This window comes from Lacerta agilis, chromosome 4 (assembly GCF_009819535.1).
Source record: "Lacerta agilis isolate rLacAgi1 chromosome 4, rLacAgi1.pri, whole genome shotgun sequence".
Classification (NCBI taxonomy): Eukaryota; Metazoa; Chordata; class Lepidosauria; order Squamata; family Lacertidae; genus Lacerta; species Lacerta agilis.
In genome coordinates this window covers 1,419,431-1,437,360 of record NC_046315.1, presented here as the reverse complement: position 1 = coordinate 1,437,360, position 17,930 = coordinate 1,419,431, and the positions used below count along the sequence as shown (strand labels likewise).

General features: G+C 48.4%; 2 protein-coding genes across 2 annotated transcripts in view; both read right to left on the bottom strand.

Annotated features, from left to right (window-relative positions):
- The window catches only part of LOC117044870, an 878,236-nt gene that overhangs the window by 144,798 nt on the left and 715,508 nt on the right, over nucleotides 1-17,930 (bottom strand). The gene's annotated exons all lie outside the window — the stretch shown is intronic.
- Nucleotides 2,823-3,902, bottom strand: LOC117044915 (olfactory receptor 51E2-like). The gene has a single exon (XM_033145709.1). It carries the CDS (start codon nucleotides 3,853-3,855, stop codon nucleotides 2,944-2,946), a length of 912 nt encoding a protein of 303 aa, XP_033001600.1. The 5' UTR covers nucleotides 3,856-3,902; the 3' UTR covers nucleotides 2,823-2,943.

Below are 17,930 nucleotides of genomic sequence, written 5' to 3'. Positions count from 1 at the left end.
CCAATCTTCTCTAAACATACCGGTATGTTCTTCTTGTTCTCTTATTGTCTATGCTAAGTCTGCAAGTTGTGCAGATTAGAAACGATTTGTGTCTTCTGGTAGATACACCCCCATAACTCCAGGAGAAGCTGGTGAGGAGCAACATGGCCACAGACTACGGACGGTGGTCACTGCCGCGTGCCGCATATCAGGATTGGGTGAGCTTGGGACACTGTGTGTCCACCAGCGGTTGTCTTGGATTGTACCTGCCAGTCCACTCACCACCCCACCTGGTGTATATGGGGCCTTGTGAGGATGAGAAAGACCCCTTTCTCCTTGCGGTCTTGAGGACCCACCAGATGGAACCTGAGTAAAGAACCCTTTTAAGGCTCTTGAGGGCTCATTCGGGGTCTTATTGGGAACAAGAAACGCAGCAGAGCATTTTTGTTGGTTTTGTTAAAAAGAGGCAAGCTTGGCCATTGGCAACAGGAGCCTGCAGTAGTCATTCCAAGAAGCACCAAACCATCTCTTCTCATCAATGAACTTCCCCCCAGTGCCCGAAACCTAATGGAACCAGTTTTATAAGAGCTTGTCAAGAGAAGTCTATTGTGGTCAGCAACAGTGCTGGTCAACATTTCCAACAAGTCTTAAAATTAGAAGAGACTGGCTGCTGGATCAGGTCAATGATCCATCTAGTCTAGCATCTTCCCCCAGGTGCCTGTGAGAAACCAGTAAGCAGGATTCGAGCACAGGAACCCTCTACCCTCCTGTGGTTCCCAGCAACTGATATGATATAGTTACAGGTGGGTAGCCGTGTTGGTCTGCCATAGTCGAAACAAAATAGAAAATTCTTTTCAGTAGCACCTTAGAGACCAACTGTGTTTGTTCTTGGTATGAGCTTTCGTGTGCATGCACACTTCTTCAGATACACAAAAGCTCATACCAAGAACAAACTTAGTTTGTCTCTAAGGTGCTACTGAAAAGAATTTTCTATGATATGATATAAATATATTTAATGCAAATTAAAATGCCCATCTTCAGACTAAGCAGGAGAGGGTTCCAGGTGGGGGTTGGATGGATCAGTTGTTTAGAGCGTGGCACTGATAACACCAAGGTTGCAGGTTTGAACCCTGTATGGAACAGCTGCCTATTCCTACCCTGCAAGAGTGGAATTTGCTGCCAAGGAGTGTGATGGAGTCTCCTTCTTTGGAGGTCTTTAAGCGGAGGCTTGACAGCCATCTGTCAGGAATGCCTTGATGGTGTTTCCTGTTTGGCAGGGGGGTTGGACTGGATGGCCCTTGGGGTCTCTTCCAACTCTAGGATTCTATGATTCTAAGAGGTTGGACTGGATGATCCTTGGGGTCCCTTCCAACTCTTTGACTCTGATCCTATAATTCTATGATTCTAGTACCAAGAAGAACCCCCCCCCTGAACATACCTTCAAGAGAACGCTCTGCAGCAGCAGTCGCTGTGTGGACCCTGCCTGCACAACCTCGCACAGCCAACACAGCTGCGCCAAGGAGAGGCATTTATAGAGAGCCCAGTCCCCGGGGGCCAATTTGTTACCTCTGAGAAACCAGCTACGGATTCCAAACTGAAGGATGTGCCCCAATCTAATATATACAGACATTTCTTTGATGTTGAGGCTGTTTTGCACATAGAATCAAGGGACTGTAGAGCCCAACCCCTTTACGATGTAATGTCATTGAAAGCCTCCTCCTCCTCCACAAATTTGTCTAATCCTTGTTTAAAGCTACCCCTGCTGGTGACCATCACTACAGCTTTCCCCCATAGGCTTCCTCTGAAGCGTATGTGAGGATTCAAGTCTCCTAAAGAGGCAACACAGATAGGTGTAATCTAAAAGATAGTTTTTATTCTCCACACAACAAGTTTCAAAGAAAGGCAGGAACAAATGGGCATACAATATTTCCAGAGGCCCAATTTAGTTTGCCAAAAGTTAATTATACTTCAATTTGTTTTAAATTATGAAATAAACCCATCATGCCTTTTTCAATTTATTGTCAACAGTATGAGGAAAGTGTGTGTGTGTGTGTGTTTGTGTGTGTGAGAGAGAGAGAGAGAAAGAAAGAAAGAAAGAAAGAAAGAAAGAAAGAAAGAAAGAAAGAAAGAAAGAGAGACAGAAAGAGTCTCCAAAGGGACCCTTTTCTGTCACCTAGAGGGAGAGTCCTCCTGCACCTTGCATGTCCTGGAGCATGAAGCTGTCTCTAGCCACCTCACAAGCAACAATGAGTACTAGTGGGTTTGTGAGATTTCCTATTCTGCATAACAAATTCCATAGCACTTATCATCTACATGGTGGTTGACAACCCTTTTCTTACACATTCCTGAATAGCACTGAGGTAGGTCACTAACAAACACCCTGGGGGGGGGCTCTTTCTGCAGGAGGGCCTTGTCCATGGAGCTCAGTGATGAGTAGGGTAGAGGACAGATCCTTCAGGTATGAGCTTCAGCCAGTGTGGTGTAGTGGTTAAGAGCGGTAGACTCGTAATCTGGTGAACCGGGTTCGCGTCTCCGCTCCTCCACATGCAGCTGCTGGGTGACCTTGGGCTAGTCACACTTCTCTGAAGTCTCTCAGCCCCACTCACCCCACAGAGTGTTTGTTGTGGGGGGAGAAATGGAAAGGACAATCTTAGTCGCTTTGAGACTCCTTCAGGTAGTGATAAAGCAGGATATCAAATCCAAACTCTTCTTCTTCTTTTTCTTCTTCTCCTCCAGGAAATGGTGTGGCAACTACACAATAAGCATGGCTACTGAGAGCTGCCTGGAAGGACACATGGCCATTGACTTATAGTGGCTTGGAGATGCAGCAGATCAGTGCACAGCTTTGTTCTGCCTGATTTGTCTAACAAGGACTGTGCTCTTGAAGGTTGATCAAGCACAGCTGTACAGATCAGCTGTTAGTGAAATAACTCTAGGATAATCTGTTCTAAAGAAAATTCTGGGTCAATGAGGGCCTCCCTCCCTCCCTATCCTCATTATCCTCAATGCCCGTTTCCGAATCTCCTTGGTCCTGGCTCCATAGACAATGGGGTTGAGCACAGGGGGCACCAAGAGGTAGATGTTGCCCATGGTGATTTGAATCAGCACAGGAAGGTCTCTCCCAAACCTGTGGACCACGGAGAGTCCAATCAGGGGCACGTAGAAGGACAAGACAACACACACATGGGCCACACAGGTCCCAGAAGCCCGGAGGCGCTCCTCCTTTGATCTCAGCTGCAGGACGGTCTTAATGATCATCACGTAGGAGACAAAGATGAGCAGAGAATCGAGACCCATCACCAGGAGAATGGCAGCCAAGCCATACACAACGTTGGGTGTGGTGCTGTTGCTCGAAGCCAGGTGCATGACATCTTGGTGGAGGCAGTAGGAATGGGTGAGGTTGGTGGAGCCGCAGAAGTGCAGGCGGCTGATCAGAAAGGGCAGAGGAAGGAAGAAGGCGACCCCTCTCACCACGGCCACCAAGCCCACTTTCACCGTCGCTGCGTTGGTGAGGATGGAGGAATGCTGCAGGGGGTGGCAGATGGCCACGTAACGATCCACTGCCATGGCCAGAAGGATGGTGGACTCCACTCCAGACAGAGAGTGGATGAAGAACATCTGGAGGAGGCAGGTCCTGTAGCCAATTTCCTTGGCATCAAACCAAAAGAAGGCGATGATTTTGGGCATGGTGCAGGTGGAGAGGGCCAGGTCCACGGCTGCCAGCATGCAGAGGAAGAAGTACATGGGCGTGTGGAGGGCTGGTTCCGCCTTCACGACAAACACCACGGTGCAGTTGCCCACCACGGCCACAAGGTACATGGCGCAGAGGGGGAAGGCCAGCCAGAAGTGGGCCCCTTCCAGGCCAGGTAGGCCCATCAAGATGAACGAGAAGGAGTCGCCATGAGTTCTGTTAGTGGCGGACAACGACATGTCCGTTGTGGTGGCCTTGTGTTGTTCTACACAGCTGAAAGGGAAGGAGAGAGAAGGAGTCAAGTGGGTTTGAGCCCATGAAACCAGAATGACAGCTCCCCATTCCTATGTGGCCAAGCAAAGGGAGTCAACTCCAAGGGGTAATAGGATAAACATTAGTTAGGAGGGGTTGAACAATGAGGGTAATGACCAGGCCTGCCAGTTGACTTATTTCTCGTCCAGTTTTAAACCAGGCAGAAAAATCCCAAAGCAGAGCATAAGTAAAAAATGAACAGCTCATGTTCTTCAAACCAAGGATCAGGAAACCAAGTTTTATGAGGAACCCTTAAGGGTTATGTTTTCCCTGGAGAAGAGAAGATTGAGAGGTCGCACGATAGCCATCTTCAAGTATCTGAAGGGCTGTCACATGGAAGATGGAGCAAGCCTCTTTCCTGCTGCTCCAGAGGGTAGGACCTGAACCAATGGTTTCAAGTTACAAGAAAGGAGATTCCAACTACAGTCATACTCCCGGGTTGCGCACACTCCGTGTTGCGTACGTTCGGGTTGCGTACTCCGCTAACTCGGAAGTGCGACACGGAGCACGGACACTTCTGCGCATGTCCGTGCGGTCCGTGCATGCGCAGAAGCATGATATCGCGCTTTCACGCGTGCGTGAAAGCGCCGTCTGGGTTGCACATTGTTTGGGGTGTGAACGGCGCCCCGGAACGAATTGAGTGCGCAACCCGAGGCACCACTGTAAATCTCAAGAGTAAGAGCCTTTTGACAGTGGAACAGACTCTCATGAGAGGTGGTGGACCCTCCTTGCTTGGAGGTTTTGAAGCAGAGGCTGGGTGGCCATCTGTCGGGGAGTCTTTAGTTGTAGTGTCCTGCATTGCAGGGGGTTGAACTAGATGTCCCTTGGGGTCCCATCCAACACTACAATTCCATGACTAGGAACATAGGAAGCTGCCTTATACTGAGTCAGATCATTTGTCCATTTAGCTTAGAATTGTACACTGACTGGCAATGGCTCTCTAGGATTTCAGGCAGGAGTCTCTCCCGCATCTACTAGGAGATGCCAGGGACTGAACCCGGGAACTTCTGCTTCCAGGCAAATGCTCTACCACTGAGCTATGTATGGACCTTCCCATTTTTAATAATAATAATAATAATAATAATAATAATAATAATAATAATAATAATAATAATAAAATGCATCAGAGGACAGGATAATATCAATAACTGCCATAAAAGCAGTTACAGGTGGGTAGCCGTGTTGGTCTGCCATAGTCGAAACAAAATAAAAAATTCTTTCCAGTAGCACCTTAGAGACCAACTGAGTTTGTTCTTGGTATGAGCTTTCGTGTGCATGCACACTTCTTCAGATACACACTTCTTCAGATGCACACGAAAGCTCATACCAAGAACAAACTCAGTTGGTCTCTAAGGTGCTACTGGAAAGAATTTTCTATTTTGCCATAAAAGCAGTAGTTATTAATGACCACAAAGTCAAATTAAAATGCAACCTCCATGCTTGGCTGCGGTGAACTTCTCTGACTAGCAGATACTGGCGACTAAGAACAGAACATTAGATTCACCATGTATTCAGTGCTGCTACTGCTGCATTATTTGCAAAAGGCGCCATGTGTGGGGTCAGCCTGCCTGCCAGCCTCTCTTCTCCAATGACCCGGTTGCTGTGGCCACACCCTTTCCCAGTCCTTTTTTTCGGAGGGGGGGATGCATACCCCATAAACATTTGTGAATCTTTGTACCATTGTCCATTTTACTGTATTTATTTTTCCCGGTTCGAACTATAAAATGGTGATTTTCTGGAGTCAAAATGAGAGTACCCCTAAACATTTTATTTTATTTTAAGCACTGCTCTTTCCTACCTTTGACTGCAAAGACATCGGAACAGCAGCCTCACACTTCCCACTCAGAGGTTAGCGGGTTACGGAAACAACCAGGTCAACCTTTGCCAACCTGATGTCTCCAGATGTTTTGGACTACAGCTTCCATCTCTTTCAGCAGCCATCATGGGCAATGGTCTGGGAGGAAAACATCTGGATGGCGCCAGAATCACAGAGGGTCATCTAAGCACCAGGGTTGCCTGTCTTGAGTTCAAAACATGGAGCTGGAAAACAGTGCCATGCAGGAAGTTGGACTCCATGGCCCTTGGGGTCATTGCTACAATGCTTCTGTGGCTCAAAGTTTGCACATTTTCATGGCGCTTTCTCCCCAAGTTATGGAAAGGGCAGGAGGGGGAAATGTCTCTCCTGCACTTCTTCCATTCATACAGAGCAGAATATTGTCATAGATCTTGGGTACCAGAGTCTGTCAGTGAATGGTAGAAATTAATACATGGCAGTACTTAGATAATATCTGGGATATGAAGGGAAAAGACAATCTGCAGAACTGTGACATATGCAAATTTCCTAGGTTAGCTCTGGACTTAAGTTTTCTGAAGGGGGGGCAATGAGGGACACTCATGGGGCATAATGTTCTGCACACACACACACATACATGCCCCATTGAAAACCTCCGGTGTAAATATATTCCAAATAAGCCATACCTCATTGGCCAGTATATCAGCCACACATTTATTTCAAATTCCGACCATGGAAAGTTAAAAGTGTGGCTTAAATTTGCGACCTAACAAAAATTGGCTCTTACGATATTGCTGCTGAAACAGACATACAGTATGAAACAGAACCGAACAAAAAAAATATGTTTTATTGCCAATTTGCGAGCTTGAATGCCTGCGGAATTGTAGCAATTGAATAGCGGTTTGTGATTTGAGCAATTGTATGTTAACCTTATTGTATTGTATGTTAAAGCTATGGTTTTCCCAGTAGTGATGTACGGAAGTGAGAGCTGGACCATCAAGAAGGCTGATCGCCAAAGAATTGATGCTTTTGAATTATGGTGCTGGAGGAGACTCTTGAGAGTCCCATGGACTGCAAGAAGATCAAACTGATCCATCCTTAAAGAAATCAGCCCTGAGTGCTCACTGGAAGGACAGATCCTGAAGTTGAGGCTCCAGTACTTTGGCCACCTCATGAGAAGAGAAGACTCCCTGGAAAAGACCCTGATGTTGGGAAGGATGGAGGGCACAAGGAGAAGGGGACGACAGAGGACGAGATGGTGGGACAGTGTTCTTGAAGCTACTAACATGAGTTTGGCCAAACTGCGGGAGGCAGTGGAGGATAGGCGTGCCTGGCGTGCTCTGGTCCATGGGGTCACGAAGAGGCGGACACGACTGAACGACTGAACAACAACAACAACAATGTTAACCTTTGCGGGCTTGCAAGATCAAAGGCTTAAATCGGCTTGGAGTTATCGTACAATTCTACCAACCGCAGCGGTTTTCAGCCTGTAACCCAATTTTAAGGGAGCGGCTTATGTTTGGGTATTGTCTTTTTTCTCTCCCCCCCCCCTTTGAAATTTAAAGGTGCGGCTTATATTTGGGCCAACACAGTATTTCTTAGAGAAACTCTAGCCTTCACAGTGCCTCAATTTTTCCCAATGGAAACACAGTCCTGGGTGAGCTTCTGGACCCACTGTAATCTTGCTATTCTGCAAAGATGGGGGGGCTGGAATGCAACCTTCGTAACAATACTTTGAGTGGGACGCTAGGATACGTGGAGGTTGCTGTGGTTTTCATAGAGGGCAGGCAGTGTACACACCATAACTTTAGCACATTTGGAGCATGCTCTGTCCCTTAAATAATTCTCTTGTTCATCTTGCACAGAGTTACAATTCCCAGAAACCCTTTGGTCACAAGAGCAGCCCTGTGTGATCAGGCCAGTGGCCCATCTAGTCCAGCATCCTGTTCTCACAGTGCCAAAAAGATGCTTGTTATGGGAAGACCATGAGCAGGATCCGAGCGCAAGAGCATTCTATCTCCCCTCCTGTGGTTTCCATCAATGCAGACGCAGACTGCGGTGCCCTGAATTCTTTGAGGGGGGAATTAAGAAGAGCCTTCAAATTACGCTTCAAAATGTGTTTTGATGGTACAGTGGTTGCACAGCCCATGAGAGAAGAACCCAGGGACTGTGCAGACAAGCCAATTGACTCTTAGAATCCTAGAATCCTAGAATCCTAGAGTTGGAAGAGACCCCAAGGGCCATCCAGTCCAACCCCCTGCCAAGCAGGAAACACCATCAAAGCATTCCTGACAGATGGCTGTCAAGCCTCTGCTTAAAGACCTCCAAAGAAGGAGACTCTTGGAAAACCTCTACTTGAAAGAAGCCTGCAAACCAAACCCAGGTGGTTATTCTCCCCAGCCTCTCCTTCATATCATCTTGGTAAAAAGCCCCATACAAGTGTCTGGGCTCATACAAACATCACATCTCCCTGTTTCTGCTCCGGTGTCTTTTATCGCGAGCAGACGCCTCGAGGCAGGATGAAAGGATTCTCAACTTTTGGTGGGAAGACAAAAAGCCCAGGTTCGCAACACAGTAGAAACAACAACAGACAGTCACGGTATCTGTACCTCAGAAAAAATACAAAACCCTGTATATCACTGGAAGAATTGCATAAATATGAAACTAAACTGACAATATCATAATGCAAAGGGCATTTATAAATATTTCATCAGAGGCAAACCTATATATGCTTTAAATCATCAAAGTGCTAGTACAAAGTGCAATTACAAAGTGCAAAAATACAAAGTGCCATATAATGTTCAATATAATGATGAAGATGGTATAGCAAATGTCTCTCAGACGCGTAGGTCCATCCTCACAATGTTGGGGAAGGTTATTCAGAATCCCTCCAACATGTGGGTGTGTTCTCCCGACGGGTGGCTAGCTTCAAACCTCCCGTTTCATCAACGGGAAACCACCCGTTATGATATTGTCAGTTTAGTTTCATATTTATGTAGTTCTTCCAGTGATATACACGGTTTTGTATTTTTTCTCCGGTTCGCAACACAGCCAAGATTCAAGAGGCAAGCATCCCCTACCTTTCCTGTACCTTTGTCACTCTGGGAGCGGGATCATCCTCTAGCCACTAGCAGAACTGAACAGGCGGAAGGAGGCTGGAATTATAGCACACTCTCGAGCCCGGCCCCTTGGGGACAGTTTGTCATTGCCACGGGGGGGGGGGGGGGGACGGGTTGCAAGAAGCTCAGCTGTTGAACTGAAGCTGCCTTATATAGCTAGCCTGTCCAGCTCAGCGTGACATGGCATGGCACGCTCTGACATGCAGCAGCAGCAGCAGCTCTTCAGACAGAGTTCTTTTCCCAGCCTGAGGATCCCTTTCCGATGAAAGATGAGGATGAGGACTGGGTGTGCTCTGTGACACTACTGCAGCCCTTCCAAGAGCACACGGGCAGACACAGGCTTCAGTATGCCACTGCCCCAGTTCCCTGTTGCTGGTGATCACGGCAGGTTGCACCATGTTGCTGACAAAGAGATAACTCAGGCGCTGAGGAGGATGAATCTGTGGCTCAGGGAGGTCTATGGTCAAAATGAATTGGAAGAAGAGCAGGGGAAACGGGGACATGAGGAGAGTGTCTCTGAATTCCATCAGTTTCCGACGATGAGCAGAAAAAGTGTTCAGTGAATCGTATTGCTGTGGTCCCCTCTGGGTTTCTTCCAGCTCAACCGTTGCAATCTGTGAAGCTTCTTCCTCTGTGTAAATGGTTTGCAGCCAAAGGCAGCTGGCTAAGGCTGCAGTCTGAAAATGCACGCTTTCTTGTAACCTGAACCAACCAATGGGTTCATATGACAAGAAAGGAGATTCCAACTAAATATTAGGAAGAACTTTCTAAGGATAAGAGCTGTACGGCAGTGGAACAGACGCCCTCGGAAGGCGGTGGACTCCCCTTCACTGGAGGTTTATAAGCAAAGGTTGGCTGGCCATCTGCCAGGGCTTCTCCAGCTGTGATTTCTGCATTGCAGAGTGTTGGACTAGATTACCCTTGGGGGTCCTTTCCATAATTCTATGAATAGGAAAGGGTTATGGTTTATTGAAATCAGTAGGACTTAGTTCCAAGAAAACATTATTTGGATATGTGCATAGGGATAGGATTCAGTTCAGTTTGCCTTCGGAGCTGAATTGATCAAACTCGTGATTCCCGAAACGAAATGAGAGCGGAAATGCAGACACACTCCAGATTTCGCAACTCACCCACCCACTGTGGAGTGGGTGACCCAGTGATGTTCGTAATCAGCATTAATAAGTTTTCATAGAACGCATCACACTTGGCGCTTTCTGCAGCTGGTGAAGTGAATAAAAGAGAATGTGGGAAACTGCCTTACACCGACTCAGGCCATAGGTCCTTCTGTCTCAGTACTGTCTAGACCAGGGGTAGTCAACCTGGTCCCCACTGCCCACTAGTGGGCGTTTCAGGATTCCAGGTGGGCGGTAGGGGGTTATGCGCCACATGTTACTGCAGCACTGGTGGGCGGTAAGGAAATTTTACCATCAAGTAAACAATGCATTAATGGGTGGTAGGTATAAAAAGGTTGACTACCCATTGTCTAGGGACGCGGGTGGCACTGTGGGTTAAACCACAGAGCCTAGGGCTTGCTGATCAGAAGGTCGGCGGTTCGAATCCCTGCGATGGGGTGAGCTCCCGTTGCTCGGTCCCTGCTCCTGCCCACCTAGCAGTTCGAAAGCACGTCAAAGTGCAAGTAGATAAATAGGTACCACTCCGGCGGGAAGGTTAACGGCGTTTCCGTGCACGGCTCTGGTTCACCAGAAGTGGCTTAGTCATGCTGGCCACATGACCCGGAAGCTGTACGCCGGCTCCCTTGGCCAATAAAGCGAGATGAGCGCCACAACCCCAGAGTCGTCCGCGAACTGGACCTAACGGTCAGGGTCCAGACTGACTGGCAGTGGCTCATCAAGGTGTCACGCAGGATGTCTCTTCCAGGCATGCATTGCAGGGGGTTGGACTAGATGACCCTCAGGGTCATTTCCAACTCTAAGATTCTGTGATTCAGGTGGAACTTGAGACTTTCTGCATGGATGGCAGATGCTCCGCCACCCAGCTGCAGCCATTCCCCATAAAGTGCAGCTCTAGCCAACAAAAGGCTTCTGGCACAATAAATGTTGTTGGCATATAAGGGGCCATTGCGATGTTATTACCATTGCGATGGCAACTGTTATAAGAAAAATACTGCTCCTTTTCCCATATGGTGTATCCTGCGTGTGGTGAGCGGGGATCCTGTTGCAACAGTTAATAAAGATCAGGCTTACTAGCTGCCTTGCTTCTCAATATTCTCTGGTTGGCCTCTGTTATTTTCTCCTTCCGATAGCGAACCCACTTAAGGACTCTATATGGGCTCTTAGATACCCCAGAAGGGAAAAGGAGCAAGGCTTTTTTCTTATAACTCCAAACCTTGGGTACCAAAGAGGAATTAAATGAGAATAAAGTATGTGAAGAAACTTTGCTGAGAGCAGAGAAATAAGTAAAATGCGGAACGTGGGTGGCGCTGTGGGTTAAACCACAGAGCCTAGGGCTTGCTGATCAGAAGGTCGGCGGTTCGAATCCCCGCGATGGGGTGAGCTCCTGTTGCTCGGTCCCTGCTCCTGCCAATCTAGCAGTTCGAAAGCACGTCAAAGTGCAAGTAGACAGTGGTGGAGGAAGCCTCTTCACTGCCCAGGGCGGCGGAGCGGAGACACCCCCCTTGGGGTGGGGCGTCATGACGCACATTGGATGCACTGCGTATGCCTGGAATTTCCGGGCACACGTAGTGCATCCGGGCTGGTGCTGCCGCTCCCGCGGCGAGCCAGCGAGCAAGCGGCGGCTTGTGGGGCTGCCCCGTCCGTCCGTAAAGAAGCACGGACGGGGTGCCGGGCGGCGGGGGAGTGGTGGGAGGTGCTGGGGAGTGTCACCCCCCTCCCCTGGAATCCAGGGCAAACCACCCCCTGCACCCCTCCCTTGCTACGCCACTGCAAGTAGATAAATAGGTACCGCTCCGGCGGGAAGGAAAACGGCGTTTCCGTGTGCTGCTCTGTTTCGCCAGAATGAAACCCATTCATTTCCAGTCCAGAATGCGACCCCACAAACTGCTTCCGTGGGGGGGGGGGGGAGAAGATAAAGAGCCCATGCTGCAACTCAGCTTATTGGTCTGGACTCTCATCCCCCAAAAGGAAACCAGTAAACATATACAATCCAGTGCTGTCCCAAGCATTAATTCCTTTCCAAAATAGGGACCGTGTTGTTGTTTTTAAAAGACATCGTAAATTCAACCTAAAAGAGTAGCAGCTGAGTTTTGTCTGTCTGTTTCTCTCTATGTGAGGCTATTCTGAGAGTCTCGTGTCAAGAGACGTAAGTAAACCCGTTTCTGTTGAAAACCAGGAGCCAGTAATGGTGGAGCTTATACAACTGTAGAGGTGGAGGGGACCCCTGAGGGTCATCCAGTCCAACCTCCTGCAATGCAGGAATCTCAGCTAAAGTATCCATGCAGATGGCCATACAACCTCTGCTTAAATTCCTCTAAGGAACACGAGTCCACAACCGCCCAAGGGAGACTGTTCCACTGTCAAACAGCTCTTACCCTCAGAAAACTCTTCCTAACGTTGAGTCAGAATCTCCTTTCTTGTAATTGTGTAATTTTGCGGGGTCTGTATACCTCGGTTTAGGTTTCCTTGGAAGGGAGGTCACTGAAGACTGCGGCCTTTTCTGTGATATTAAGTTTATTTAATACATATATACAAGGTGAGTATAATTTAGAACATTCACCTTCCAGCAGATCCTGCTGCTCCATTAGGCTTTTGGCGGTGGGGTGGGGGTCCTCACAGGACCGGTGCTAGGGTTTCTTGCGCCCTAGGCAGACCACCTTCTGGTGCCCCCCGCCCCCTGCCAAAGCCTGCTTTAGCGGGAGGTGGGGGTGGTGGAGAGGCAAACAGCAGTTTCTCCACTGAACGGAGAAGCTGCTGCTCGCTCGTCCCACCACCCGCCCCCCACCAAAGCCTGCTTTAGAGGGAGCCGGGGGTGGTGTAGGGGGCAAGCAGCACCTCTCCGCCACAGCGGAGAAGCTGCTGCTAGCCCGCCCCGCTCCCCCGCCCAAGCCTGGCCAGCGCCCCCTCCATTTTGGCGCCTTAGGCAATTGCCTAGTTCGCCTTAATGGACGCGCCGGCCCTGGGTCCTCACAGGCATTACTTAGATTCTCGCTGAGAACAAATCAGGCCTCTCTATTCTTTCCAGGGTCATACCTCAAACTGACAGGCTGTTGTCCTCCCTCTCTCAGAAGAAGAAGAAGAAGAAGAAGAGGAGGAGGAGGAGGAGGAGGAGGAGGAGTTTGGATTTGATATCACACTTTATCAGTATCCGAAGGCGTCTCAAAGCGGCTAACATTCTCCTTTCCCTTCCTCCCCCACAACAAACACTCTGTGAGGTGAGTGGGGCTGAGAGACTTCAGAGAAGTGTGACTAGCCCAAGGTCACCCAGCAGCTGCATGTGGAGGAGTGGAGATGCGAACCCAGTTCAACAGATTACCAGTCTACCGCTCTTAACCACTATACCAGTGAGAGCCAGTGTGGTGTAGTGGTTAAGAGCAGTAGACTCATTATCTGGTGAACCGGGTTCGCGTCTCCTCTCCTCCACATGCAGCTGCTGGGTGACCTTGGGCTAGTCACACTTCTCTGAAGTCTCTCAGCCCCACTCACCTCACAGAGTGTTTGTTGTGGGGGAGGAAGGGAAAGGAGAATGTGAGCCGCTTTGAGACTCCTTCGGGTAGTGATAAAGCGGGATATCAAATCCAAACTCCTCCTCCTCCTCCTCCTCCTCCTCTTCTTCTTCTTCTTCTTCTTCTTCTTCTTCTTCTTCTTCTTCTTCTTCTTCTTCTTCTTCTTCTACCACACTGGCTCTCTTGTTGATTTCACCTCCAGCCACAGGAGGGGTGGGACCCCCTCAGCTCCCTTTCCAGAAACATCTCCATCTTTTTAGGTTCTAGTGAAGCACCACGGCCCAAACTTACATAACAAAGCAGACCTGATAAATTGCCTCTCCCAGTTTTGTGGGGTTTCGACACTGACCCCAGTAAGCTCCCGTTTGGACTAGCGCTGCACTGAAGACGGAGAAGCCTGGAAACTTTAGTCAGCTTGTACAAAACAACAGTAATATGAAATAAAAGTCCACACCTTGATTTATTGACTCTCTCCTGAGTATTGAGAGGTCTATGCCACAGATCTAATAAGACGCACGGAAGCTGGAGAAGAAGAAGCAAACCACGAGATTCAAATCTATGGGTTAAGCAAACAACCGACACTCCAAATTATCCCTCTTTTCCTCCAAAGCACATTATGTTGCAAGCCCTCAAGCGAGGCTGTTTTCCTTCCTCTCCTCAGATGGAAACATCTCACAGAAAGGATGTGGTCTGTTTATCCCACTGTGTTGGGTCCGTCCTCCGCCTGCCCCCCCCCGCCCCCTTCCAGAAAGCAGTTTTCGTTCCCAGGGTCAAAAATAAGTCTGCTGAATTCTCCCTCCCTCCTTCCACCCCCCATTTTTCTTTCTCTCCCCCCTCCCTCTCCAGATCAGAGCTGCTGCTTTCTCAAGGGTAGGGCGAGTGGTGCGGGAGATTGAGGGGACCAAGTGGATCTGGGGAACTGGGCATGCAATGCAAGAGCTAGGCGCCCCGGTTGGGGGGGTTGTTCTTCCACTTTGCATGACCCAGTTAATCCCCAGTAGTTTATTCAGATATTTATTTACAGATTTCTCAAATTTTGGCTTTAGGTGGGTGTCCTCACGTGATTTCCCTGAAGGAATTGTCCTGGAAATGAATGCGCTGGTCGGTGCCAAGCAATGTGCCTCTCTGCTTTCTCCTCTGCCAGGGGCGACCCCTTTTGGAGACACCAGCCTTAAGAAAATGCCAGCACCATCCAGATTGCACCTCACCCCCCCCCCCCCCCGTTTCCTACATTTCCTAGGGGAGGGATGCCGACCTCAACCAGCAAGTCACACAAGGGACTCGGCTCTACAGCTGCAAATAAAACATTTTAAGTTTGTTTTAGTGCAATATGAAGACAGGGGTGCCTAACGACTAAACAACAACAAAGCACTATATACAATGTGACACTAGATGGCGATGGTGAGCCTTATGGGAAATTCAATGTACTGTATTTTTAAAAACGCTTTTTTAAAAAAAAGCATTTTCAGAACTTTTAAAAATATTTGTGTAGACTCCGCCAGGGAAGGAGAATCCGAGAGGCAGGACTATATAAATATCTGTCAGATGGAAGGTGGAGGAAGCCTGTTTTCTGCTGCTCCAGAGGAGAGGACACAGGTTCAGATGGCCAGAAAGAAGATTTGTGCTAAGCCTTAGGAAGAACTTTCTGAGAGTAAGAGCTGTTTGACAGTCGAATGAACTCTCTCAGAAGGAGCCCTTGGAGGCTTCTCAGCCGAGGTCAGGCCGCCATCTGTCAGGGATGCTTTAGTTGTGGCTGCTGCATTGCAGGGGGTTGGACTAGATGGCCCCTGGGGTTCCCTTCCAAAACTACTATGATTCTATGAACCTCCCTGCTTTTTCCTAGGGCCAGCCAAGGACTGTCAGAGTAACAATCCCTGGAGCTCTCAAAAGCGCAGGTTGCCGCCGTGTTGGTCCCTACAAAAAGTCCCTCTCCTCTTTTCTATCGGACCACCCTCCCATCCAAAGTCCAGCTGAAATAGTGTGGTGGGTCAGTGGGGGGTCAGTCTGGATGATGCCCTGAGTCCTCCCAGTTCTTGCGGTCCAGTAATCAGGGAGGAATCTAACAGAAGAGTTGGCTGAACTGGCAGGGGCGTAGCAAGGGGGGGTGTAGGGGGTGTTCCGCCCCATTTTCCATAAAGGAGGGGGTGACAAATTATCAAGGAACAATTACTGCCCTACTAGGGCGGTTCATAAAAAACTTTTTTTAAAAATGCCGCTCCAAAGGTCTTATCTTACTATACTAGGGATTATATAGCTATATATGAAATTTCATGCATATCGGTTAATATCTTGACCCTCCTCCACCAAAATAGCTGTTCACTTGGCTGTTTTCCTATGTCGTGAAGGCTGAAATTTCAGTTCAGTGGAGCACTTACTGTTGTTCCCAACCCTAACCCTGTGAAAAGCCGTCTAATTAGACTTTAATTTGATTCTGAGATGTTTTTAGGAGGTAATTTAATTATTGTTTGATTTTATACCAATGTTATGTATCTGATGTTAGCCCGACTTCGGCCGGGGAGGGTGGGATATAAATAAAAGGTTTTTTTTATTATTATTACTTGTTATTATTCCTTTGTAAGAAAATATTAAATAACGTAAAACCATTTTTGCAGGGGGGGGAGGGAATCAATGGGGGGGTGACAAGAAATTTTCCGCACCGGGTACCACCTGACCTTCCTACGCCTCTGTGAACTGGTCAGATGAGTTTCCTTGGAAGACAATGACCTTGGTTGGTCACTTCAGTGTCCTCACCAGCACCCCCCAAAGAATGAGCTAGCTTGCAAGAGCTACAAATAAGTGATGGTGCAGTTCTGGCTAATGAATGTGCCTTTTCTGCCCTCACCTAGCTGCTAGGCAGGAGGACAAGAGCCGCAGGAATTGTGTGTGAAGAAGCTGGAAGCAAGCTGGAAGGTGGACCACTGAGCTCTGCTTGCTCCATGCTGGAGCCAAAGCTGTGACCAATGGAGAAGCAAGACCTGTTGGGACCTGTGCTGTGAGCCCCTCCTTCTTAGGCTCAGGTTATATTGTTGTTGTTCAGTCGTTCAGTCGTGTCCGACTCTTCGTGACCACATGGACCAGAGCACGCCAGGCACGCCTATCCTCCACTGCCTCTCGCAGTTTGGCCAAACTCATGTTAGTAGCTTCGAGAACACTGTCCCACCATCTCATCCTCTGTCGTCCCCTTCTCCTTGTGCCCTCCATCTTTCCCAACATCAGGATCTTTTCCAGGGAGTCTTCTCTTCTCATGAGGTGGCCAAAGTACTGGAGCCTCAACTTCAGGATTTGCCCTTCTAGTGAGCACTCAGGGCTGATTTCTTTGAGAATGGATAGGTTTGATCTTCTTGCAGTCCATGGGACTCTCAAGAGTCTCCTCCAGCATCATAATTCAAAAGCATCAATTCATCGGCGATCAGCCTTCTTTATGGTCCAGCTCTCAGGTTATATAGATATATGTAAATAAAACCATAAATCCTAAAGACACCACAGTCTCCACTGACCTTCATTCTAAGGAAACTGAAACCTGGAATGCCAGAATTATCTCACCGTTTGGAGATTGTGCTGGGTTGTAACAACAGGTTTCCTCCGAAGTGCCTCTGCAAATACGGGCAGCCTTGAGACCCCCCTTCTTTTAACACAGGCAACCTTCTCCGTTGGTTCCAGCCAGCAGACCCTAATGATCTGACATTGGTCACTTCCAAACACGTTGATTGTCCTTTTGAGAAAATAAAATGAACAGACTGTCGGCAGCACGTTCTAAACATCTTCAGGAAGTGTGTTGAATTGCCAAGTGGAGCTGCTTGCGTTCTGCGCTGCCAAAAAAAGAGATGAGAAATAGGGTTTGGGAGTGGAATTTTTCAAAGGGAAGCAGAACAGAATGTAAACTTCCTGACGTCCTGGCCAGGTAGAATCAGTAAAGGCAAGCGAGGGAAGGTTGCACAGAAAAGGGATTTGGGGGAGAACACACATTGCAGTTCTGAATCACGGAGGACCCACAGAGCGGAAGCAAATGTGGGAGACGAGGCATCATTAGGAAAGGAACTGAAAACAAAACTGCCAGTATCATAATGACATTATGCAACCACATATGGAATGCTGTGTACCGTTCTGGTTGCCTCGCCTCTGAAAAGGTATTGAAGAGTTGAAAAAGGTTTAGAAAAGGGCCCCAAATGATCAAGGGGCTGGAGTGAGTCTCTTGTGAAGGAAGGATGCAGCATTTGGGACTTTTTAGTTTGAAACGAGGAAGAGGTGAAGAAGAAGAGTTTGGATTTGATATCCTGCTTTTCAGTACCCGAAGGAGTCTCAAAGTGGCTAACACTCTCCTTCCCCTTCCTCCGCCACAACAAACACTCTGTGAGGAGAGTGGGGCTGAGAGACTTCAGAGAAGTGGGACTAGCCCAA

Bases quoted from the DNA above. Each gene is read 5' to 3' on its own strand.
- LOC117044915 (XM_033145709.1), bottom strand. From the start codon at position 3,855: ATGGGCCTACCTGGCCTGGAAGGGGCCCACTTCTGGCTGGCCTTCCCC.